We start from the raw sequence: 24,809 nt of genomic DNA, 5'->3' as shown, positions 1-24,809 counted from the left end.
TTTCACAGGTGCAGTCAATATTTATTTTCTGCAAAATGAAATCAAATATCATTAATGTAAACATATGTAATACATAAATATTAATCCATTAAACCTTTGAGGATCATGGCACTGAACTTTATGGCAGTCGTGTCACTTGACAATAATGTTTCTTGCCAATAACAGAGGTTTCCACATCAATAAACACATCTGAAAATAGGAGAACCCTTGACAACATAAAAGAACAGTACCTGAAACAAAATGCTACAGAGAATGGTTACATGGAGCCGTTCTTTAAAACTATGTAGACTGAACAACTGCCACTAAAACTCCCTCTAAAAAAATAAAATTATTTGTTAATAACTTCTGTTAGGTAGATCATGCCAGGTAGCACAAAATACAGTAGCTGGAATATGCAAAATAATTCGGTAGGCCCATCTAATGCTTCAGCAGAGCTGTGTAGAAATCAAGGAGGATTCTCTGTTCCTTCTTTAATCCTTTTCCTTTTTTCTTCCAGGGCTTGTTTAAACACAGTTTTCAAGGTATTGTAAACATATGGCCCATTCTCAGAATCGAAGCTTGTCTAATAAAAGAGAGAAGTTTCAGTTCAGTTGTTAAAGAGATGCCATACAGCAAAATGCAAAGTAGATGCACAACATTAAAAAAAAAAAAAGCTTTGAGATTTCTCAAAGAAAATATTTGTTTTTGATGGAGTGCTTAATGCCAAGTGTTTTCGGTTTTATGCTAACTAGACATTAAAATAAAACAGAAGAAAGAGAAATGTGGTGATTGTTTTAACAGGCAGGTTTACAAGAGATGAAGAAACAGCACAGTGAACATTCTGTTCAAGCTCAGATTTCATTGACTGAATCTGAGAAGAAATCTGAGCTGAGCAATAGCTTCACCTGTCACTGTTACTCAATGAGCCCAAAGCAGAAATTAGTTACTCACAACCTGTGGTACAGGTCTGGAACAGAACTGACTTGCAGTGTAATTTCAGAAAGTGATTTAATCTGATGGAAAGAATTCACATGGTACAGAATCTACCAAAGCCTTTGGGAAACTACTCTAGGTGATTAGTCAGTGTCACCCTGTAAAATTCTCTTTTCCCTAATTTGAAGATGTCCATGAACTGGCAGTGGTCCAGAAAGAGAAAAACGAGACTCCAGGATTAAGGTTGTAGTGATGGAATTTAATTTTTTAGAGAATATTTCCAACCCTTTATGTATGTGAGTATTATAAAATGTAAACTCTGAAATAAATAAGGTACACTGAAGCATGAAGGAATTACTGTAGCCTTTCTCATAGAGGCCTCCCTCTGTTGATTGCTTCACCCTTCATGATTTAAACCAAGTAAATACAATATCCTGGATAGTTATTTGGGATTACTTGCCTTGGTGAAAGCTTTAATAGCACGAGCAAGTAAGGCCTCCTCCACATCAGCTGGCAGCACTTGCAGTTTCGCCACACAGTGTAAAATACAAAGGATGGTCTGACACTGCTCCTGGTGGGGAAAAGGAACAGCATCTCATCAGAAGAAATATTTCCATAAAAAGCAGTTTAGCACTCAGATTTTGTTAACTGCTGTGTAAATACCAGGTTGTGCCTTCTTGTGCTGAAACTTCATGTGCAGGAGCCCAAATTTTCCACCAGCCCAAAGAGCCGCGGCATAATTATTTCAGTCACGATAGGAAAACTCTCCTGAGTGCTACAACTACTCTGGTAATTCCTCCTTATTTCTGGGAATTTCAAGATTCCCTCCATGAACAGCAGCCTTCCTTGTGAATTGGCATAGGAAGGGTGAGATTTGATCTTTTCAGCCCAAAATGCTGTGCATGTTCAGGGCTTTTTCCCCATCTTGTACCTCTCTCTGTCCTTCCCAGTGTCCGTCACCACTGGAAGCTGGCAGAGACACTGAGCAGTGCTAGCAAGGAGGAAGAAAAGGAAGAACAATCTTTGGGGTTGTTCCTTCCCAACCCTTTTCCAGCTTAATTAAGGGGCTGGAGCATTTGTCACACAAGCAATCTGCTCTAGGTAACTCTGTTTTGAGCAAGACGCTTGGACTAGAAAATATCTAGAGATACCCAGACAATTCACACAGTTTGATGCAGAATGAATTCTCATTCTGATTTTGAAAGAGAATTAAGTGGCTTTTTTAAAGTGCAACCCTTGCCCAAAGTGAAGGAATGAACTGTCAGATTGAATATGTACCTTTCCCAGCAAGTGGAGTGCATCCTGGGATTCTGTGCATTGTTTTGCCAACATGTCAATGTCATCTTTGGATATAATAGGTTCTTTCAGCTGCTCTATCCATGACCACATCAAGCTGGAGAGGATAAAAGGATCTCTCTCGGTGCAGATTTTATCCCAAGCTCCATCTTGAGAATTCAGTTCTTTCTTAAAACAAAAAAAATATACAAACAAACAAAACAAAACTGAAAATGTATTATCTATATACCTTTGCCAAATTCTCTTTGATTGTTGCAGTATTTGGCTCTTATGTTCCAACAATAAAAGTGTTTTCAAAAAAATTTGTATTTTTTTCCAGAGTATCAACATTAATCAACAGTAATACAAGTGATTCTTTAAAACAGAAGGATGAAAGCAGCAGTGCAGCTGAGAACCTCCCAATACTCCACTGGAATACATAAACCAGCTTTGCATTACAACTTCAAAGCAAATGTTGCTAAGAAGATCTGGGTTTGACATTAAGCAGTTAGGTTTCCACTAAATTCTTTTTATTTTACTCACAAATCCTCTGATTAGTTCTAAGAAAACACTGATGAAAACCAACTCAAACCTTTAAAGCCTGTGCTATTTCTGTGCCACCAGCAGCCACATTACAGCCAGAGGTAATGGCATCAATTTCCCCCAGTTAGGAAAGTGAACACAACCAGAACCTCCACCCTCCTGCTATAGACCAGAATGTGTAGGTGTATCTTGCCAGCCTGTGAAAGACCTGAACCCAGGCCTCATATAAATTGCTATCCTAATGTGCCATTTCAAAGCTCCATTGGCATGTTTGCCATTCCAGGAACTTACTGAGGTGAAATATGCAGAGCCCGTAGCATGGGTTTGAGTTAAAAATTACCTGCCACATTTCTACCTTCTGCTTCACTTCATCCTCTCCCAGAAATTCATTTATATCTGCAAGTGCTTTGGCTGCCAAAACTCTTCGGGCTTCCAAACTTAATTCTGACTGCAGAACAATGTGTGGAATTGTCTCTGACAACTCTCTGCTACTCTCACTTTCATATCCAGTGGAAAAGTTCACTTTGGAAGAGGAAGAAGAAGAGTCAGAGTCCTCAGAGAGATAGAATCTCCTGCCATACATATTGGTCTTGTGGTCCTTCCTGTGAGCAGTCTCACTGGCAAAGCTGTGCCTTTGCATCCCAGGTTCCTTGGGATTGTGCATGGACGCCAGGCCTGAGGAAAAGGTCCTGCTGCGTTGGACTTCTTTGGTAGAGCTCCTTCTGTGACAGGAGCCGTCCCTTCGTCCATGCAAATCAAATTTCCCTTGGCTCCAGAACGTGCACGTGTTACGCACTAATGCTTCTTTGTTTAACTCCATCTGTGGCTTTGTTTCACCTGTGGCAGAACATTCCTCTTCACTGTTCTGCTTGGGTTTGTTCTTCAATAAGATCTGCGCAGGCACTGTCCAGGCAGTGTCATCCTGTTCCAAAAGAAACTCGGTTCTCCTTAGGTCTGACTCACTGTAGCTCAGACGCCTTCTCATATGAGTAAGAGGCTGAAGGCATCCGACATGCCTTCTCCTGCAGTAGGCATCACACTCGTGTCCCAGGGAGACGTGTGAGTCCTGGCTGTCGAGAGCAGAGCAGTGGGCGTAGGACGAGTCCGACGTGTCGCTGTCGTGCCTGGCCAGCTCCCGCTCGAGCTCCGTGGCTGCCAGCTGGGACACGGTGCTCTCAATCTCAGCTGAGAGGTCTGGGATGTCCAGCAGCTCTGCCTCTACCACCTGTCTGTTCTCAGCCAGGTCCAGCAGCAGCTTGCACACCAGGTGGATGAGCTTTGGCACGTGCTTGAGGTGCCTGCTCTCGTAGCCGTGGAGCAGGTGCCTCTGGCGGGTCAGGTACTGGGCCAGGGTGACGGCGGGCGCCCTGGGCTCGCAGCACGCGAAGACGTTGCGCAGGGGGACCAGGAACTGCGAGAACTCCCTGACACACAGCAGCTGCCCCCGCGTCTGGATGGAGTTGGGCCTTTTGGCTCTGACAAACAGAATCGCTTGGTCAGCACTCATTCTGGTGGCAAAAACTAGGTAGCAAGCTATTAGAACACCTGGAAAATACAAAGACAGGATTAGTGAAGGAACTTTCAGACTCAAACAAACACTCAGTGGAAATACGGGATAGAAATTAATATAGGTGAAGACAGAGCGTCCTCTATTATGTGATGCTGTTACTGAAACGTAATTTCCTGTGAAGAAGCACGAGACAGTGAAGCGCTGCTCACTGCACTGCAGTGGGAGCTCCCCACAGCCTCTCCAGGAGTTCCACTATTCACAAACATGGGAGGAATGGAGGCTTCTAAGGGAAGGGCACAACCAGAAAGGACTTGAAAGGGGCAAATGAAATTTTAGGTGCTCCACCAAATCTACCCAATCCAACAGTGAGTGGCAGTTTGTGAACATGTTATAAATACTGGACAAAGAAAGTGTACCAGGGGAATCTTTCTGCTCCAGAAGCAGGAATGTAATGGAACTATTATACAGATTAAAAACTTCTCTATCTTACAGGTCTTTGGTTTTAATATACTAAAACTGATCTTCTCTAGCCATTGAGGACATTTGGACACAGTAGTTTAGCACTTTTAACCGTTTTATAGAGGTTCATCTTGCAATGACACAGAATCCAGCCCAGTTATTACTGGTTTATAAGCAGAGAGGGTTGGAGTTTCTAGAGGAACCCTGGTGCTGCTCCTGCACAGGGCACATACCTGTCCTCCCCAGTCCTGCATGGCAGTGAACAGCCACCCTGCCCTCCTGCAGGGCGAAAGACATCACCTTGACCATGTCAAGGATAGTTGTGAGAGATGCCACGCCATAATCCTTCCATCCAAAATTATAGAAATAAACTGAAATAAAAACAGAGACAGTGATTTTCTGCCACACCAAATGTGAAAGGTGTAGTACCATTTGCAGAGGAGAGATTACTAATAAGAAATTATAGTACTAAAATTGCATAATGGAGCTTAAAATCTGACTGCATCTTGTTTGCAAGAGATTATTTTCCCATTTCAGTGTATGCTTGCTATTGAAACTTGATAGATACACGAAGCTAGCAAAGATTTGTCAAACTCAAGTTCAGCTAGAATGTAAAAGAGGTAACAAAACAGTGATTCATGCAAAATTGCTCAGCTATATATAGAAAGAGGGCAATTTTTCTTTTCAGAAATAAAAGCACTTCTTCAGTCAGCAGCTGCTTTTTACAGAGAGGCACTTTCTTCTCACCATAACATGAAAATACAAAGATATGGTCAGCAGCAGTGTCCTCACATGAAATAACCTTTTATAGTCTAGGTAAGAAGACATGAGTGTACCAGAATTTGTGAATACAGAAGAAAAAGCGAACTGTTGTCCTTCCTTTAGAAACACCTGAACACAAACCCTCCATCTCTCTCTATATAATACACAATCTTCAATAATGTGTTATTTGCTCTTCATTGTATTTGCCAGGTTTCACATTTTGTGCAATGTTTCCTACATAGCTGCGTTTAATTCACAGGAATTCAAGTAAAAATATCCTTAAATGTCAAAGTCAATAATTAATGAGGAACAACAGCAGGAGGGCACTTACTGCCAGCCTCCATAAAGGCTTCAGGACGGTAGGTGAAGCCGCTCTCCTGCTCCAGGGGGTTCCCACAGCTCGCGTGCTCCCCAGGACGCTGAAGGTTAATTATGGTTTTTATGCCACATCTTAAGGAAGGAATAGATGAGTCAAAGTATTACAGGCAGCCAAAACCTCATTGTCCCTTATTTTCTGAAACACATATTTATTCTTAGTGGATAATAAATCTTTACCTGTAGAGCGTTAAAATGAAAGGATCTTTATCAACAATCCAAATCTATGTTGAAAGAGAAAATGGATCAGGAATTACACCAGTAATATTCACAATAAATAATGACTAAACTTGTTACCTTTCAAACTGCTCAATAATGTTGTACTTTTCAATTACTTCTGTTGAGGGTCGAGCCATAGCCAGGATGTTATCTGTTATCCTGAGAAATTAGAAAAGTAAATAAATAATAATGTTATCATTAATAATTTCCTGGGTACGAGTCTTCCAAAATAAGAATATCATTATATTCAAGAAACAGAGAAATACCTTGGTGATTAATTGGAAATTACTTTTAAAAATTCTACTATGCCACAGTGTTAATGATAAATCCTATTAAACTGATACAGATGGAACATTATCAAAAGACAATTACTGGAACTGCTTAGATGCCAGGACGTAAGTAAGAATTCCTTTGAATAGAAATCTTTCTATTCCTTTGAATAGAAATATGGACCCAGATCTCTGTTTATTTCTTTAAGGTTTGTAAATGCTGCTTAAGCATTTGCTGTTAGAAAAAAAACCCAGTAAGAATGTCAAGATATATTTCATGTGACTTTTGCTGCACATGAATGTCCTTCTGAACACATGCCCACATTATTTCATCTGCAGGAAATGCTTTTACTTTTCAATTGTATTATTAACATATTTAATTCATTTGCATCCTAATCCTGAGCAGCCCAGAACAGCTTTTTAATAATTCATGACACACAGGTATTTATTCTTTTGGATCTGACCCAAACCCACTGTAAGTCACCAGGAATCTTTCACTGTCTTTCCTGGGCTGTGTCCAGCAGCCAGCAGGTCAGGTTCTAATTGCAGATCAAACTCCCGTTCCGTGTGCCACCCGGCAGCTGGTTTTCCAGCAGCCCGGCGGTTTTGCCGCTCACCAGGAGGAGTAGAGCCCCTTGATGGCCTGCTGGTGCTCGGCCCAGCGCGCGGGGTTCTCGTACTTGCAGGCGCGGCCGCCGCAGGCCATGGAGCACTGCATGTGCCCGGGGATGACGTGGCGCAGCCGCTCCCCCACCTTCGTGTACTTGGCCGTGGGGCGCCTCGAGCTCCCTGCGACACACAGAGCCACGTTAGCCAGGAGCCCGCTGAGAAACACCCCTTCAGCCTTATGACAGAGCCACAAACACCAGAAAATATGCAACGTGTACTTCAGGCTCGTTGTTCAAGGAAGGATTCTGAGGGGAAAAAATCGCTTGCATTACTGCCAGGTATTTAGTCTGATGAAGTTAGAGGTTAGTGACATCCTTTGCAGCTGAAAAAAGTCACGGTCCTCTTTAACCTGAAATCAATATAGTTAACCGTGTCCTCAGAGTATGCATGAATGTGAGCTTCTGTTTTACCTGTTATTTATAACTGGGCTCTTAGAGTAAAAAGCATGTATTAACACCTGAATAAGGAATCAGTGAACAAAACAGAATATACAAAATACAAGAAGAAAATTAAACCCCACTATTTTATCCACACATAAAAAGTACAGTTAACAGAACAAAACTATAGTAATACCGAGAAAATACCCAGAACTGCCAACAGTCTCAATGAAAAGTACTTTACTTTTTTTTTCAGGAAAAGTGGCGTCTAGCTCCTCGGGGCTGAGCGACGACAGAGCCACCATGACCCGCTGCGTGGACGAGGAGAGCAGCTCCACCACGGAGCTGCGGCGCCGCTGGCTGAGGCGGAGAAGGGGATCGGAGGAGGAATGCCTCCGCCCCTGGAAGAAATGGCTAAAGATGCTGACGGCCGAGCGCCGGCGGGGAGAGGGCTGCATGGCTGCGCGGCCGCAGCTCCGCCCGGCGCCGCTGCCCGGGGCGCTCTGAGCGCAGGGGAAGTTGCTGAGCGCTGAAGTTGCGGGAGCGGAGCGGAGCGGAGCATCCCCGAGCGCGCTCGGCAGCTGGTCCCCGGGCTGAGCTGTCGCCATGGTAACGGAGGATGCAGGCGCTGCTGCCAGCCAGCTCCGGGCTGCTCCTTTCCACAGGGATTGCGTCTGCTCGGGACAAACTGTTCCACCGCTTGATGAAAATAGTTGCTTGTCAAGTAGGTAATTTTCAAAACGCGCTGGGAACAACCAAAATGTTTGTAACGAACAATGGGAGTATTTAGTTCCTGCTCAATAACAGGCATTCAGAACTCGCTAAGACACAAAATACTCCATTCAACAGAACAATGAAAATGTAGCTGGAGGCTCTGCCTCCTGAGAGATCTGTAAGGAAGCACATTATACTCCCCCACCTCCTGGTTCTTCATTCCACAGCCACCTCTCCTCCTCCACTTCGCTGCTCCAAAATGCATCATTAGCTGTGTAATGACTGGGATTAGTGTGTTCCTGCTGAACTGCTTTCGTACATGATGAATTGTAGACTGTTTGCCTGGACCATTCACATCTAACAAAACACAATTTGTTATCCAAAACAAAGGGCTGGGTTTTTTTCCAGGGCACAGCTTTTTTATGAAGCAAAGCTGTTAACCCTGCAGCCTGACAGAAAGCAGATCAGGAGGAGGAGAAGGTGTGTCAGCTGAGTGCTTCAGGCTTCTGAAGGTAGGTATGAGGTGGCAAATTGCCTCCCACTTTGCTTCCAGTGTGCTGAGCAGGAATGAGGTGGCCAGAAAGATTGCAGCACTTGAAAAAGCTACTGTGCACAGAAGGGATTATAGTGATGTAAAAAGCCTCTGTCATCCCAATGTCTGTGCATCAGACTGCACAGAAAGGGGAAGGCTGGGGAAATCAAGAAAATTCACTTGAACTTTGTCAATAAACAAATTAATCCTGCTGTATTTTCCTAAAACACATTTGTGTTTCTTCTTGTTCCACAAAACCAGTAACCTGTACAGAGGAATTTGCATAAGAGGAAGTTCCCTTTTGGGACAAATTAATCAGGTAAAAATGTGCTCCTTCCAGGCACTGACCAGGAACTGAAGGCCTGAACTTTGACTGCTGCTCCCCAGCTCTTACAGAGACGTGGCAATGTTTGCTGTGGGTACCAGGCCTGAAATATCAGCAGTGATGTCGTGTGAGGAAAGGAAAATGTTCAAAACCTTGACTCGTCATTCATCAGTGGAACTGGTATCAGCAGGTGAGGAAACATGGAAATATACTTTTAGTTTGGGGGTTGCATGGAAGAGAAAGGAGATGAAAAAGGCTATTTCAAGTGCTACCTGTATCCAAGGAATGTGAAACATATTTTCTAATTCACTATATTCCTTTCTTGTATGTAATTATTTTTCTCTTTCTCTTCTCAGAAACTTTTCAGTATATATCAAATGATAGTGGAGATAGAAGTGAGGAAAATTAAATGCTACACATCATTATTTTCCTACTGAATCTAGCAGATTTGCAAACAAACACTCACACAAAATGGTAAGAAAGAATTGCATCTGTACAAGTTCAAAAAATTAGAAAGGTGAGTTTTGCTGAAGGCAGGTTTGTATTTTCAGAGAGCTAGGCAGTTCTCAACACAAAAATGACATCGTTTCTTCCATTAAGAGACCTGACAAAATGAAAATTACAGAAAAGGTTGACACATTATCACCATGATACACTGATGAAATAATGCAGTTTGGTTTTGTTAGAGACATTTTACATTTATAAACATGGATAATATTTCTGGGGTTTTTTAAATTTTGTGGGTATTTTTTCCAGAATTGTTCTAAGCATTTATTATGAATGGCACATCAGAGCCAAACTCTTACCTGAACTCATATTTGCCAGATACACACTGCTCTCTATCAGCGACGAGTATGGTTGCTCATTTTGCAGCAAAACTCCTGCAGCCATTGCAGTACCTGTGGAAACAATGGAATAATCACTGAAAATCAAAGAAGCTCAAAATGGGCAGAATAAAGGCACATGCTCCTGGTGAGGCTATGGAGTCGTTGAAGATTTGGGCAGTCAGGCATGGGCTGGTATTTGACACACAGATTGTCCACAATGCACGGCCCCTCACTGCTCTCTTGGGCTTTGGAATCACATCTGCCATGGTTCTCCTCCAACAAAAAAACTGAACCCACCACTCTCTCCAGGCAGAAACAGATTTTTTTCTCTAATGTTATTTCTAATACAAGGTAAGTCCTGCTTTGAAAACCTTCTATCTGACAGAAAGATAAAGCAAGCTGTAGATATGAACACAGTCATCAGTCTGTGATGTTTAAATAAACCCTTTGCATGGCTCTTGAATGGAAATTCTTACTCAGTATAAGATCACCCTTCTGTTTCTCTTATCTCTATAGGAAAACAGCTGCAAGCATAACAAAAAAGAGCAATTTTTATACCAAACTAAGCACATCTCTGCTGCATCATTAGCTACAGAAACTTTGCCAAATAGACAAACCTTGGGTTCCCAAGTCTGCAAAACCTGTATTAGGATTCAGCATAAATAGGGTTTTAAAAGATAGATTTGCTAAAAAAATATATGTAAGAATAGAAGAGTCCTGCGGGGATTAGGTGATACACCAGGCCTGTGTGGTGCTAACTGCTTGCTGTTCATTGTCCAGCTTTTATCTCTAATTCTGCAAAATAATTTTTGCAGCAAATATTTAAATAAAATTTATTCATTCAGATATTACATAATCTACCACATACTTGAATAAATTATTTTTCCAACAATGCTAATGGACTTTATTCCACAAAGCCAGCCAGTGCAGGTCTGTTCTTTTCAAGATGCTTAATGGTGGGAACGGATCACAGATTCACATTAAGAACCCTTTCACAGAGCTGCACCAGTCCTCTCGAAGGGATGAGAATTACATTTGTCAGTGAAAGACAAAAAGCCTTCTGAAACTTCAGAGATGCTCAGAAAGACATCTTTAATGTAGGTATTTTAAAAAGAATATGAATCAAGAATATGAATCAAGAACACTCTTTAATAAAGATTAAAAGAGTATCTGGAGCATTTTCTACTCAGCTACTTGACCATCTGACTGTATTCTGAAAAGTCAGTCCTTTCATAAACTGCCTTCATATAATTGCATTCTATTTGGAGAAGTTCCAGAACCTCTATTTTTTTTCAATGGATTTTGAAATCAGTAAGTGATGGCTTCCATTATCAGAGGAAACTTTGAACCTAAAGAAAGTACTTCATTTTATCCCCAGAATTTCTTTTTTAGAGTTAATAACGCTGAATTAACAAAAAAAATTGGTTTCTATTTCTCAGCAAATTCTCTTCAAAATTCTTAACAGCTTGTCCAGATAACATTTGAAAAAGATATCATACTGGCAGCAAAATCACCACCATGATGATTATTTAGTTCTCCTATTTCCTTATATTCAAATGATTAAAAAAAAAAAAAGAGATTAAATATCAAGGATATTTCTATCTAAAATGATTTCCTTTTTTTTTTTTCTTTTTTTTTTTACTGAGGAATCAAGCTGATAAGAACTCTTAACTGGAAAGGGACGTGACGGAGGTTAATGCAGAAGAGAATATACCTAGAGTATGAAAAAATACTAGCAAGCTTCTTCTAAGTGGCAGAGGTGAGGTTTTTGTTTCTTTGTTGTCTAACCAATTTTATTTCATTTATACACCAAATCTCTAATTCCTGTGCTGCCCAACTGACCTCAATATTTTTTCTGTGCCTTTCAGTTTGCAAAACTTGACTGACAGCGCAGTGTGATCAATGGGAGCAATTCCCTTATATTTACTTCGGGAAAAAAAGTTAGCAATATTGTGACAAATGACTTTGCTGAGTTACACCGCACTCCCTCAGACACGTGTAAGGTGGTAATTTGGGACAGGTCAGGGCTGATGTTCCTACAGACGGGCATTGTGTTCCTGCAGCAATAAAAAGGATGCTAGAAGTAAAGTGCTTAGGTTAAAGCAGCAGCTCTCTCCTGCTTTGCCTCTGTACCAGATATTCTTGGTTTTTAAAGACGCTCTTCAGCATTTTGCTCATCTCGTGAACGCTCGGTAGCTGCGGAAGGCACAGCCTGGAGCACTATTGCAGGTCGCGGTGCCATGAGCTGCCTGAGGATGTGAGTCACGTACCTTGGGGCAATCACGGTATCGCCTTAACCAGCTCTGCTGCTCGATCTGTGCCGTGCGTCCCTATTGCCATGACAGCAAAGAGGCCGCCCCTTAATCCCGGCTCCCTGCAGGAGTGAGAGGAGCGGCATCTCCTGCGGGGCAGCTCACCTCTGCTGCGGCACAGGCAGCGGTGCCATGCAGCGAGCGGGAACAGCCCGGCTCTGACACCGAACCCCGGGAAACGTGCCGGTGCTGCCGGCTGGCAGAGGGCAAGGGCAGCACCACGCTGCCCCAGGGATCTCCTGGAATCCTCATGCCAGTCACTCTGGGTATTTCGAGAGGTCCCCTCCACGTGTGGGTTTGATACGTGCTTTGATGTTTGTCTGCAGTTTTGAGTTCCTTTTCTTCCCCCCACTATTGAACGGAACAATTTCTACCAGAAGGGATTTTTGTCTCCTGTTGCACTGGATTCACACGTTGCATTTGGAAACGCGACAGCTGTCGTGCCCCACTCGCTGTGCACACTTGCAGGGCTGCATTTCCTGCAGGGGATGCAGTGTGGGCACCTGGTGGATGAGGTTGCTCCCAGCACCCACTTTATCAGCAGTGAAGCCCCCTGCCCAGGCCCTTTCCTCTGCAATGCAGGCCCTGCTCTTTGGAAGAGCACGGGGGAGCAGCAGGACAGCTGGGACATGGGGGTGCCAGCTCCTTCCACTCCTTCCTCTCAGGAGCTGGCTGCAGGAGGCACCCTGCAAACCAGCACTGGGGTTTGCAAATCAACAACTCTGCCTTGTCACAAAACATTTCTTTGTGGCGTTTCAGGATCTGAAAAGCAGTGGCTTCCAGTGGCTGGGCTGAATTTTTGCTCCAGACTGGAATGAGAGGAGCAATGTCCATAACTGCAGCAGCCAGAAAACAATTATACAGTCAAAAGTGAGGAGACAAGAAGATGCTGGTCTCACTCTATCTTGGCACTGAGGATGGTTATTTAATAAATGCAATTGCTACCTTTCCCTTCAGAACACATTTCAAACAGAGAGAAGAGCTTGCATTCCCAGCTGGAAGGATTCCAGTTAGGGCAGTGTAGCTGCCAGCATGGCCAGTAATCCCATTGTGAGGCTCCCCACAGTGCCCTGTGCACCTATCCACGAATACTGAGGGCCCAAATCTTTAATCCCTATGGCTTTGGCAAACAAGGATGTCACAGCAGACCACACACTTAAAAAGATTACCTGTATGTATTAACATAAAAATATAGTAAGTTTTCCATTTCAAATATCAATATATGGGAAAAAATTATTTTAAACCTCAAATATATTCACACAACAGAGGCAATGCTGATGCTTAGGCCTTTCACATGAAATTCTGAGATTATTTTACTGTTTTATTGTCTTCTAAAGTGAATGTGTTCTCTCCCTGTTGCAGTCATATGTAAGTAACTACCTAGCAGATAAATTTTTAAAGAAACAAAGTGAGCTCACTGCAGGTAGGGGCAAGGGTAGCTTAGTACCTAAGCACTTGGCTGACACCTTTCAAATTTCCTGTGGCCTAATTCTGCAAGCACTTGAGAAGCTTTGCTTTGAGAGCAGTCCCACAGAAGTAAATGGAATGTCTAAATATAAGATCACACGGGATACAGTTTCACTGCCAAAATGCAAAACCCTGTAAACAGCACTAATGGAGATGTTTCAGGCAGATGACTAAAGATAACTTCAATGATTAAGACTAAGTAAAAATAGGATAGTGTAGTGAGGACTGGGTATATTTAGTGAAGTGGTTAAGAGCTACTAAATTATAACCTTGTCTCTTAATTCAGGCTTTGAATCTGATGCTTTAAGATTGGCAGATCATGAGAATTTCTAGCAAAAAATCTTCTAAATTGGCTGAGAGGTGGTTAGTCACTAGTACAGGAAGCACTGGTAAATGAAAATGCATTTTAAATTACCACAGACTATCTAATTTTAACATTGCCAGGAATAACAAAACATTTATAAATGTTTGTGAAAAAATTATGATAACTGAGGGTTTTGCTAAACTTGATTATTATGATTAATGAAACAAGATGCAGAGGTTGTTGTTCTAATGCCTTACCAGTGAAAAAGGTCACTGGGAACAGATATTTCATGAATGCTTAAGCTACAATTTACCCATGGTTTGGAAGGCAGTTTTAGCACTGAGCACACATCTTTCAGCAGGCACACACCTCAATTCCCAAGGTGCTTTAAAAAGCCTCACTTATTTGAAATTTAAATGTTTGCTACCTGTACGAAAACACCAAAATACTGGAAAAGCAAATAAACACACGGATAAAGGGCAGAGAGAAGACTAGGTAAAAATGTAAACAAATTTTCATCTAGTTTAGTTATACACAACTCACACAGCAGGATGATACTACAGCTGCTGTGAAACTCCACTGGGACCACAACCAGAACAGATTTGTTATTTCTACATGTCTCTTACCCTCTTTGGGAAAAAATATTCCCCACCTGTCTTAGTAAAAGATGGATGTCATTTAATTATCAAGTTTGATATTTACAAAGGACTCTAACCTCTTTCATGTGCAAAAGAGACAAGAGAATATAATTCATTAAAAGATTATGTAGGTGCTGGTTTGGTGATTCAGCCTTTGCTTTTCATAGATTTTTGACATAAATAGCAAGAAACTGCAAGCTAAACCGATGGACAAGTCTCTCCATTGACTTGAGCCATGTTATTTAAATCACCTCTTTCTGTGGCAGTGCCAACCTAAGAGTTAACAGAAGGTATTTGAAACTACCTTGCACAGACTGGCAGGCAGTAATTACTAGAGAGACTCACCAAGGAGATGGCATAAAGTGAATAGATTAACTGTTCTACAAACAAAAGTGCTGCCTCTGAGAGCCTTGATCATGAACATCATGTTTACCATGAGCCTCTCAGACTCATCACACTGACTACATGCAGAATGAAATAGTCAGTAATTGTCAGCATTCTGACAGCACTCGAGTGCAAGTTCAAAAATTATCTCTGTGAGTTAGAGGATTTTTATATCTAATACAGTCAAAATCATAGTAAATTTACAGAAATTTAAATAGTTTCAGTAATTTCAGTGTAACACCTTACCTGTTACCCTGCAAAAAGAATGAGTGAGTGCTGATCCCTTCATAGCTGCAGTATCAGCCACAAGAAACAGGTGCAGGGCAGTCACGTTTTACAGAGAAGCTGAATGAATTCCCCTGGTGTTTCCTGTGGCTAATCGGATCGGGGATGGTAATCTGGGAGGAGCCAGCAACGATCTTTTCTTAACCTAAACGGTGCGGGGAGTGCCTCGGGGACTATGCAGATAATCGTCCCTAAAGTGCTTTCTGCGTCTGCCCGGCCTTTGAAGGGATTGAGGCAAACAGGCCGCACTGCCTGATGTTCTAATAACTGACTCTCCCAGCTCTGCTCCTCCTGTGCACCTCATTCCCTACCAGCAACAACCAAACAGGTATTTATCTGTGTGTCTACATGCACAACACAGAGCCGCAGAGAGAGTTTTGAGAAGTGAGATTAATTACAGTAAAACTGATACATTGATTTTGAAATGTCATGAGAAGAGAATTAGAAATGTTCCATTGTTATCTGGGCCTATCACTGTTATCTGCATAAAACATTTCTTCTTACCCAGTAAAAACACAGAATGTCACTGAAGTATTTTTAGCAAGCATAAATTAACTGCATTAAAAGTAAGGTCTCAAAACCATAACAAAAACACTAGATAAACAATGTATAGAATACAGTATCTTATTCTATCTTAAAAATAGATCTTATCTCAAAATCAATTTCAAGCACTAAGTAGTAGCTGATGAAGAAAAGGGCTTTAATCTATTCCCATCACTTCCCTGCATGTCTTGTTAAAAAATCCCTTCCATTAATGAAGCTAGGGATTAATTTTAAAAACCTCCCAATTATTTAGAATCAAAGTATCCTTAAAATTAAAATCCAATGTGATCTGACTGTTCTGTGATTCTAAGCTTTTTGGGGAAAAAAAAAATAAATGGGACTTCAAAATATTTGTCCACAATTTGGGAAAATCCACCAAGGTACCTTGGCTACTTAAAAACCTGAACAGATTGTAGAGCCTAAACCCCTCTTTTGCACACCTTTCTTGTGCTGGTGGAAGTTTCAGCCACAAAGGGGCCAAGCAGCCACAGCTTCCCCAGCATGCAGCTGCAACTGGGGGGTTCAGAATCTCCAAAAATGAACTCATGTGGCTTCCCAGAAACTTTGCCAAATAGACAAACCTTGGGTTCCCAAGTCTGCAAAACCTGTATTAGGATTCAGCACAAATAGGGTTTTAAAAGACAGATTTGCTAAAAAATATATATAAGAATAGAAGAGTCCTGCGGGGATTAGGTGATACACCAGGCCTGTGTGGTGCTAACTGCTTGCTGTTCATTGTCCAGCTTTTATCTCTAATTCTGCAAAATAATTTTTGCAGCAAATATTTAAATAAAATTTATTCATTCAGATATTACATAATCTACCACATACTTGAATAAATTATTTTTCCAACAATGCTAATGGACTTTATTCCACAAAGCCAGCCAGTGCAGGTCTGTTCTTTTCAAGATGCTTAATGGTGGGAACGGATCACAGATTCACATTAAGAACCCTTTCACAGAGCTGCACCAGTCCTCTCGAAGGGATGAGAATTACATTTGTCAGTGAAAGACAAAAAGCCTTCTGAAACTTCAGAGATGCTCAGAAAGGCATCTCTAATGTAGGTATTTTAAAAAGAATATGAATCAAGAATATGAATCAAGAACACTCTTTAATAAAGATTAAAAGAGTATCTGGAGCATTTTCTACTCAGCTACTTGACCATCTGACTGTATTCTGAAAAGTCAGTCCTTTAATAATATATATATTGCATTCTATTTGGAGAAGTTCCAGAACCTTTATTTTTTTTCAATGGATTTTGAAATCAGTAAGTGATGGCTTCCAGTGTGCAGTGCCACTGGTGTGGCAGTGCCACTGCTGCAGCAGCCCTGCCCTGCCCAGGCACAATGACACACTCACTGGTGTGCAGGCCAGGCACACTGACACACTCACTGGTGTGCAATGCCAGGCACACTGACACACTCACTGGTGTGCAGGCCAGGCACACTGACACACTCACTGGTGTGCAATGCCAGGCACACTGACACACTCACTGGTGTGCAGCAGCCCTGCCCAGGCACACTGACACACTCACTGGTGTGCAGCAGCCCTGCCCTGCCCAGGCACACTCAGGTGTGGGTGAGAGCAGAGCCCCAGCAGAACAGTGAATTCTCCCTGGGAATGACAGCCCTTCAGCAGGAATGTGTATTGGAAATGTGGGGTGGAAAGACTCAGAGGTCAGCCTGAATGGAATATAAATTGTAGAGTGAAATAAATCTGCTCTCTGCATTTGGGCTGTGGCTTGAGGGTTGCCCTTGGTTACCAGTCTGGGTCAATTCACAGAGCAGGAACAGCCCCATGGCAGCACTCCTTGGTTTCACATTGTTCACTCACTACAGAAGTGGCTCTAGAAATCTGATTCTGTGAATTATGAGTGAAGGGATACGTGTATTTTCCAAGTGTCAGTACACTAAAATGTGTTAACAAATGGAGCATCTGGCAAAACATTTTGTAGGAGGAGCTGGAGGAAGCTGGCATCATTTTAGTTGACTAAAGAACAAAGAGCAGCTTCAGATCACTAATAAATATTAATTAAATTCTTAATATAAGCATACTCTCTGGGGGAACTTCTGAATGTTCACATTTGAGAAGTTGACATAGCTAAGTTTTATTTCCATGTGGGTAATATAACACTATTTACCTATTTGATTCCAGAGGGGGTTAATCCTTGGAGGGTTTGGATTCCTGGTGCAACAGCCTCTGCTTCCCTGTACCCACTTGTGGGTGTCTGACTTTTGCTGGCTACTCCTTTATCTGTTCCTACATTTGTACTGCTCACTATTAATGACTTTGTTCAGCTGAAGAACTAATTTTTTCTAGTGCTCTGCAGAGTTTGGCTAATTCCAGGCACCAGTGCCAAACGTGTTTGCTCAAACAGGACTTGCCACCATGTCTGAGCCAAAACAACGCCTTGTGCTAACTGAGAGTGACTTTTTGGGAGAATTAACCTACAGGGTGGAATAATTTGCCATTTCCAAGGAAAGAATACACAGAGTAGGTGGGATGCTAATGACTAAACTAGCAATCTTCATGTCTCTAGGCTTGACATTTTCCTGTTTCAACAAAATGAACAATCCCAAGCCCTCTGGAAAATTCTGCTGAACTATGATTGCCATTTAAAGCATTTTAAGTAAGGAGAACAGGATCACTGGGCTTCTGGCAGCTTCTCTTGCACTGCAGGAGATGCCTCATGCCTACTTCACAGCAGATGTAGCAAATCCACCTGTCCTGTGACCTTAGGGACAGTTTATCAGATTAGGCAGGCAGAAAAGTGCCTGAACTGCCTCATCAGAATGTCTGACCACTGCCTACATGCACTGTTTCCAGTGGTACATAGAAAGAATCAAAACATCACATTATCCTAAAACTTAAAGCTGACTAAAACCTGAGATTAATTTTCATTTAATACAGACTCTGTGTTCGGATTCCTAGCTGGCTTTGGGCATTTCCAGCTTCTCTTTTTGCTCTTTGCTCTTCTCATAGTTTGGATCACAAAAATCAATTAATGTTGCTTTATTTTCAGCCTGTATTGAAACTCTGTATTGAAACAGGGGAAGCTTTAACTTGGTGTAACTTTCCAACTGTATACATGTTATTGAAGAATTTCTACTTTTAGATATTTTACATATATATATATATATATATATATATATATCAATATATATAGACACATATAATTTTTTCTGTCCATTAAGCATAATGCTGTACCACCACAAATCAATCACAAAAGCAGACTCAAAGCCTTTGGCAGACCTCAGCTTTACCAGCAGTGTTACAAGTGTGGGATAAATGTACACATTTAGCTGCTTAATGAGATTCCAGAGCAGCAGCCCACCTGTGATCCCTGTCCTCTTTCACCATCTCTACTTCTGGACAGTCTCTCTTTTCCTGTTGGTTCCACTGTTACCTAAAATTGCCAGTAAAGGACAAAATGTAGTGAAATGTTAGGTAAAGGCAGCAGTGTAATATGAAAATTTCAATTCAAAAGACAGTTCCAAAACTGAAGAGTTGTATCAGGTGTTCATTCAATGGACTTACAATGCAAAAGATGACTACACACCTAGGAAAACAGTGTAGAACCACTTAAACTAGATCTAGCTAGAAAAAGGAAAGCTCTGATTTATGAGACAACTATCTCCTCCATGTCAGATTTCCCAGCTCCTAGACAATTCATTAAAAAATAAAATAGTCATTATGGTGTCCAAATGGTATAAGTGGATTTCCAAAGAAGTGAAATAATGAAACATGTGGAAGAAACGCTTTTCAGTCAGTTTATGTGTCAAGCCAAGCAGGTACACCACGGGAGAGGACTGCATTGCTCATTGTACCTGAGGTGACACCCCCACAGCAGCTGGCCCTGCACAGTATCCCTCTCTCACTTCATCTTGCCCTAGACATGCAGGTACTCCCTGTGTCTCACACAAACTACTGATGGAAACAAGAGATGGAAAAATCACAGAATCCTAGACTGGTTTGGGCTGGAGGGACCTTGAAGCCCATCCAGTGCCACCCCTGCCATGGCAGGGACACCTTCCACTGTCCCAGGCTGCTCCAAGCCCTGTCCAACCTGGCCTTGGGCACTGCCAGGGATCCAGGGGCAGCCACCACCTGAATCACAACCTGAAAATGCTTTCAAGCAATACAAAAGTGCAAACACATTTATTTTGTACACATGATATTGGGATTAATTCCTCCACAGATGTGAAGCTGCGTGTTGCTCAGTGGTGTGAAGAACTCCCAAAACCAAGTCAATGAGAAAAGCAAAAGCAAGGGATCTATGCAAAGAGAAAACACTGAAGCCTAGATTATTAACAAATCAGGTAACCATTAACATTTTTGTTATTCCACTGAAGAGTGCAGTGACAGTCCGGAACCCAAAGCAGTAATAGCTACATCTAAAAGGTACTGCTGAGTGTGTGGAGTAACCTATGTATTGAGGTCCCTCAAGCGGGACTGACTGAGCTGCGTTTTTCAGGGTGACTGATGATTAGAGGTAAGGTACAACCACTAAAACATGCAGACACTGCTGAGAAGGGGAAGATCAGTTTCCATTGCGCTACCCCGCTGTCCTTCATGGACCTCTCTCCCCCCGACAGCTGCGGGTCTTTGCTAAAGTAAACCTACACAGACCATTCCTTTAACTGGAAGCATTTTGAGGTTGTGATTCAGGGGGTGGCAGCCCCATCCCTGGAAGTATTCAAGGCCAGGTTGAACGGGGCTTGGAGCACCCCGGGCCAGTGGACCCCAGACCAGCCTGGGCTGCTGTGCTTCGGTTCTGTGACTATTCAGCAGCGGGTGGCAGAGGGGCTGTGTCACCGCACATCCCCCGGGGCACCACGGGGCCGTTCTCGGCCCGGGGACAGCGGGAGGAGCCCAGAGAGCCGTACGGGGTCGCGGCGGGGGCTCAGTCCTTAACGGCGGGGCCAGGCCGAGCAGCGAGCGCGGGGCTGCCCCACAGCCCGGGGTGCCCGGCGGGGCTGGGCGCTGTGAGGGGCGCGGGGCGCTGTGAGGGGCCCCGGGTGCCGTGAGGAAGGTGCGCGGCGCTGCGAGGGGCCCCGGGTGCTGTGAGGGAGGGGCGCTGTGATGAAGGTGCGCGGCGCTGTGAAGAAGGTGTGCGGGGCGCTGTGAGGAAGGTGCGCGGCGCTGTGAGGGGCCCCGGCTGCTGTGAAGAAGGTGGGCTCTGAGGGAGGGGCGCGGCGCTGTGAGGGAAGGACGCTTTGAGGAAGGTGCGCGGCGCTGTGAGGGGCGCGGGCGGGGCGGGGCGGGGGCGCGGACCCACCTCACCTGCAGGGCCGCTCGCGCCGCTCCGCCGGCACCGCCCCGCGACGTGCGCATGCGCAGGGAGGGACCGGGGACCGGGGAGGCAGGAGCGGGAATGGCGGGGTCGGGATCGGGAATAGCAGTGTCGGGAATAGCAATGTCGGGAATAGCAATGTCGGAACTAGCAGTGTAGGGATCGGGAATAGCACTGTCGGGAACAGCGAGGTCGTGATTGGGAAACAACGGGATCGGGAATAGCGGGATCGAGGAGCAGCGGGAGCCGGAAAGGCGGGGCCGGGGAGGAGCGGGATCTGCAAAGGCGGGATGGCATGGGGGGAACGCGCATGCGCGACCGGGAAAGGCGGGAGCAGGGGAAGCCAGCGGGGTGCGGGGGAGGAGTGGGAGCGGATTCGGGGAAGGCGGGAGCGAGATCGGGAAAAGAGAGCGGCGGGTGAGGGTCTGGTGCGGGTGTGTGGGTGGCTGGGTGTGTGTGGTGTATGGGTGTGCGTGGGTGTGTGTGTGTGTGTGTGGGTGTGTGTGTGGGTGTGTGGGTGTGTGTATTTCACGCTGTTTTACTGACACGGTTTAATGTTTAATCGTGAGCCATTGGCTTTTAGTGGTAAAAGGTCGGGAGCTTAATTGAAAGTGTCCCAATGATTGTGTTTTCCAGGTGAATGGTGTCTGCAGGTGGAGGTATGGTCGCACTGACACTCCAAAGGTTTCAGCTTCATCCCCCTGCCCCATCCACATCTCATCAAGCATTTTATCGAGGGGATGCCACACAGACATAGGTCAGGGCTTTGAGAGGCTTGGCTGAAGATTTTTGATAGGCATGAAAGGCATTTAGGTCTTGGACACAGAGCAGAATAGGTTTGTAATGGTTTATTTTAATACTGGAGTTGAATATACAGTCGCTGATTAAAGGAGGAGTGAGAGCCATAAACCTCTGCACACGTCAGTGAGCTGGGCTGGAACATCTGTCCGAGGGTCAGCAGGGTGTTCTTGGAGTGAGTGCCTGCTACCACGCTTGGGAAGTCTGAATTGTGGTTTTCAGGGTCCTCACAGACTTTAGGCACTGCTCTTTGTCTGCCTCGTTAGCCACATTAGTACATTAGCACCTAAAATAAGTGTCCCTAGTATATCAATTATTTAAACACTACCGAGGTTTACATACTTTTAATTGACTTTTTTTTAAGGTAAAAACAGTTTTGGGAACTTTGTAGAAATGTTGGAAAGAATTCTGTCTCTCCTTCTGCTAAGCTGAAGGAGTTGTCAGCGAGGAGACACAGGGCTTTTTTCTTAAAATGTGTCAGTCCCATCAGTGCTGAAGTGTCTTAAATATGTCTTGATTTTTGGCAGCATAACGTATTCCTACAATAATATTGATTTATAAACTAAAAAAATAAAAAAGGTTGTGTGACTCTTCCTTCTGTCTTCCTCTAAAAGATTTGAATGGGGTTTCTCTGTACCTATGAGAAAATGTTATTAAAATTCACAAGTTTCATTTTTTAAATGAACTGCAGGGCACACATGAAGTGTTTGGTCCCACAGAGTGAGATTTGTGCCTTTGCCATCAATTATCATTCTCATGTGTTTAGGGTTTGGCTGGCTTGGGCTTGGAAGGCTGAGCACGGCTGTGATCACGCCATGTCTTCCCAAAATTTGTGTTTAGCATTACATAATTACATGAATAAACAATCTTTTGCATGCTTCACAAAGAATTTGTAAAATTCATAGAAGAAAGCACAAAGCTCTCTTTGTTTTGTTGTAAAGATGCAACCACAAAGGCATGAAAATAAATGCTTGCTTTGCTCTTTCTTGTCTGAAATAGGGAAAAAGTTGAGGTTTTCACCACAGCGTGTCCTTAGTGCAGCTGCACAGTTGTGCTTGTGCCGTGCTGCAGAGGGGGCAAGGCTGCTTCTGTCACAAGCTGAGCAGGGACAACCCCTCAGGACCATGGCACAGAGAAATCCGCGCTCCTGGAATGCTCTGAAATGTTGTCTTTTGAATTTTACTCCAGAGACTGGAGAAAACTCGGTGAGGCTGACCATGAGGGGCAAGCTCCCAGACAGAGACAGGAAAAGGATCTTTCCTCGGTAGGAAAAACTCCAGAGGTGCAAAGGGGAAAGGGAGACTTTGTGCTTTGCTTTCCCAGAGGTGTGACCGGGGGTCGGTGATGATGCTGGCAGCACGATGAGCCTCTCTGATGCTGCGGGGCCGAGCTGGAGCCTGGCACTGAAAGAACAGCCCCAGGAAAACTGAGCTCCCAGCCCAGGGCTGCCCAGAGCTTTCCTGGCCGCCTGGAGCTGATTTCACATCGGCCCGTGCCGCCCTGTGGCAAAGGCGCACGGTGCACAGCTCCTCTCGCAGCTCCCAAACGCCTCCTGCCAGTGCTGCCCTCTCCCTGTGTCCTGCTGGGGCCAGGGCCAGGGTGGCTTTCACCTGCGAGGTTCCTGAGCTTCCTCTCAGCAGCTCCTTGGAAATCCCACGGGCTCGGCGTGGTGCTGTTCTGCCCTGTGGTATTATTCCAGCACACAGTGTGCTCTGCAGCCAGCTTTTCTGAGCATTCCCCAATTCCAGCCATGCAGGTGACTGAAGAATAACTGTGTGGGGATAGTCCATAAAGTGGGCTATGAAACCTTTAACCTTTTGCCTTCATTTTTTCATCCAGTTGCTCAGGGTGCTTTCTTCCCTTGCTAGAGCACCAGGTTTCGCAGCCTTCCAGTGCTTTAAGGGAGAGAGGGAATTTTTATCTGGGTAGATAGTGACAGGACAGGGGATACAGACTTTAAACTATCAGAGGCAGATTTAGGCCAGATATAAAGAAATTCTTCCCTGTGAGGGTGGGCAGGCCCTGGCACAGGGTGCCCAGAGCAGCTGTGGCTGCCCCTGGATCCCTGGCAGTGCCCAAGGCCAGGCTGGAGAGGGCTTGGACCCACCTAGGATAGTGGAAGATGTCCCTGCCCATGGCAGGGGTGGAAGTGGATGGGCTTTAAATGTCCCTTCCAACCCAAACCATTCTGTGATTCCATAATTCTGTGATTTGAACACTTTATTCCACTTTTTGTTTCTTTGTATCCCAGGGGATAGCAGTGTTCTTTTCTAGCATAAACACAGCCTTTACAGAGATGATTCAGGTTTTCTCTGTGAGCCTTTCACTTGCACTGTTTATGCAGGCACATCGTGTGTTGTACAATGTCTCTCTTGTTTGCCACGAGCATCAGCGTGGTGGGAAGGCAACAAAAGACTCAGAGGCACACTCAGCAGATGTAAGGAAACAATGCCAGCAGCAGGAGAAAATAGCTGGAGAGGCTGCTCCTGGGGCTGGGCACGTCCTCAGTGGGATGTGACAGTGCTGTGGTGAGTGTGGAGAGCACCCCAAGTGGAAGCAGGTTTGTTTGCAGAGTCACTGGAACCATTGGATCTTCTCCAGACTGAGTAATGTGCTGGAGCTCTCACCTTTCCTGGGAGCAATGAACTATCCCTACTGCCACAGGTTTTCTGAGGGATTTAGCCTGGGCAGGATGCTGGTGACAGCTCCTGTGCTTTGGCACACAGCAGTGTGAGGATGGAAACCCTCTCTGCCCGCTGGCTGTGGTGTCAGAGCAGGACAGGTTCTGCAGGTGCAGTCCTGCTTTCTGTAGTGACCATTTCATATCCTTTCCTTTGGCTTTGTGTGGATTTGGTTCCTGTTCCTCCTAAAAATATGCAAACATGTCTCTGACAAGTTACCAGTCTTCTCCTGATTCTGTAGAATTTTCTTGTCCTGACTATTTTTTTCCCTTGGCCTTTTACATGGGCCTTTGTATTGAGTTTCCTTTTACTGCCTTTTTGTTCTTACTTTGATTC

General features: G+C 44.0%; 1 protein-coding gene across 1 annotated transcript; it reads right to left on the bottom strand.

The window, feature by feature from the left end:
- PTPDC1 (protein tyrosine phosphatase domain containing 1) lies at positions 1-19,109 on the bottom strand. Its single transcript, XM_058812989.1, has 10 exons — positions 19,036-19,109; positions 9,748-9,840; positions 6,942-7,113; positions 6,134-6,214; positions 5,793-5,911; positions 4,933-5,070; positions 3,071-4,275; positions 2,191-2,376; positions 1,373-1,483; positions 1-562 (listed from the first exon to the last, which is right to left on the bottom strand). Exons 2-10 carry the CDS (start codon positions 9,830-9,832, stop codon positions 446-448), a joined length of 2,214 nt encoding a protein of 737 aa, XP_058668972.1. The 5' UTR covers positions 9,833-9,840; positions 19,036-19,109; the 3' UTR covers positions 1-445.
- Positions 19,110-24,809: the final 5,700 nt, after the last annotated feature.

Source organism: Ammospiza caudacuta, chromosome 12 (assembly GCF_027887145.1).
Source record: "Ammospiza caudacuta isolate bAmmCau1 chromosome 12, bAmmCau1.pri, whole genome shotgun sequence".
Taxonomy (NCBI): domain Eukaryota; kingdom Metazoa; phylum Chordata; class Aves; order Passeriformes; family Passerellidae; genus Ammospiza; species Ammospiza caudacuta.
The sequence above is the reverse complement of the archived record's forward strand: the minus strand, read 5'-3'. Positions and strand labels throughout refer to the sequence as shown.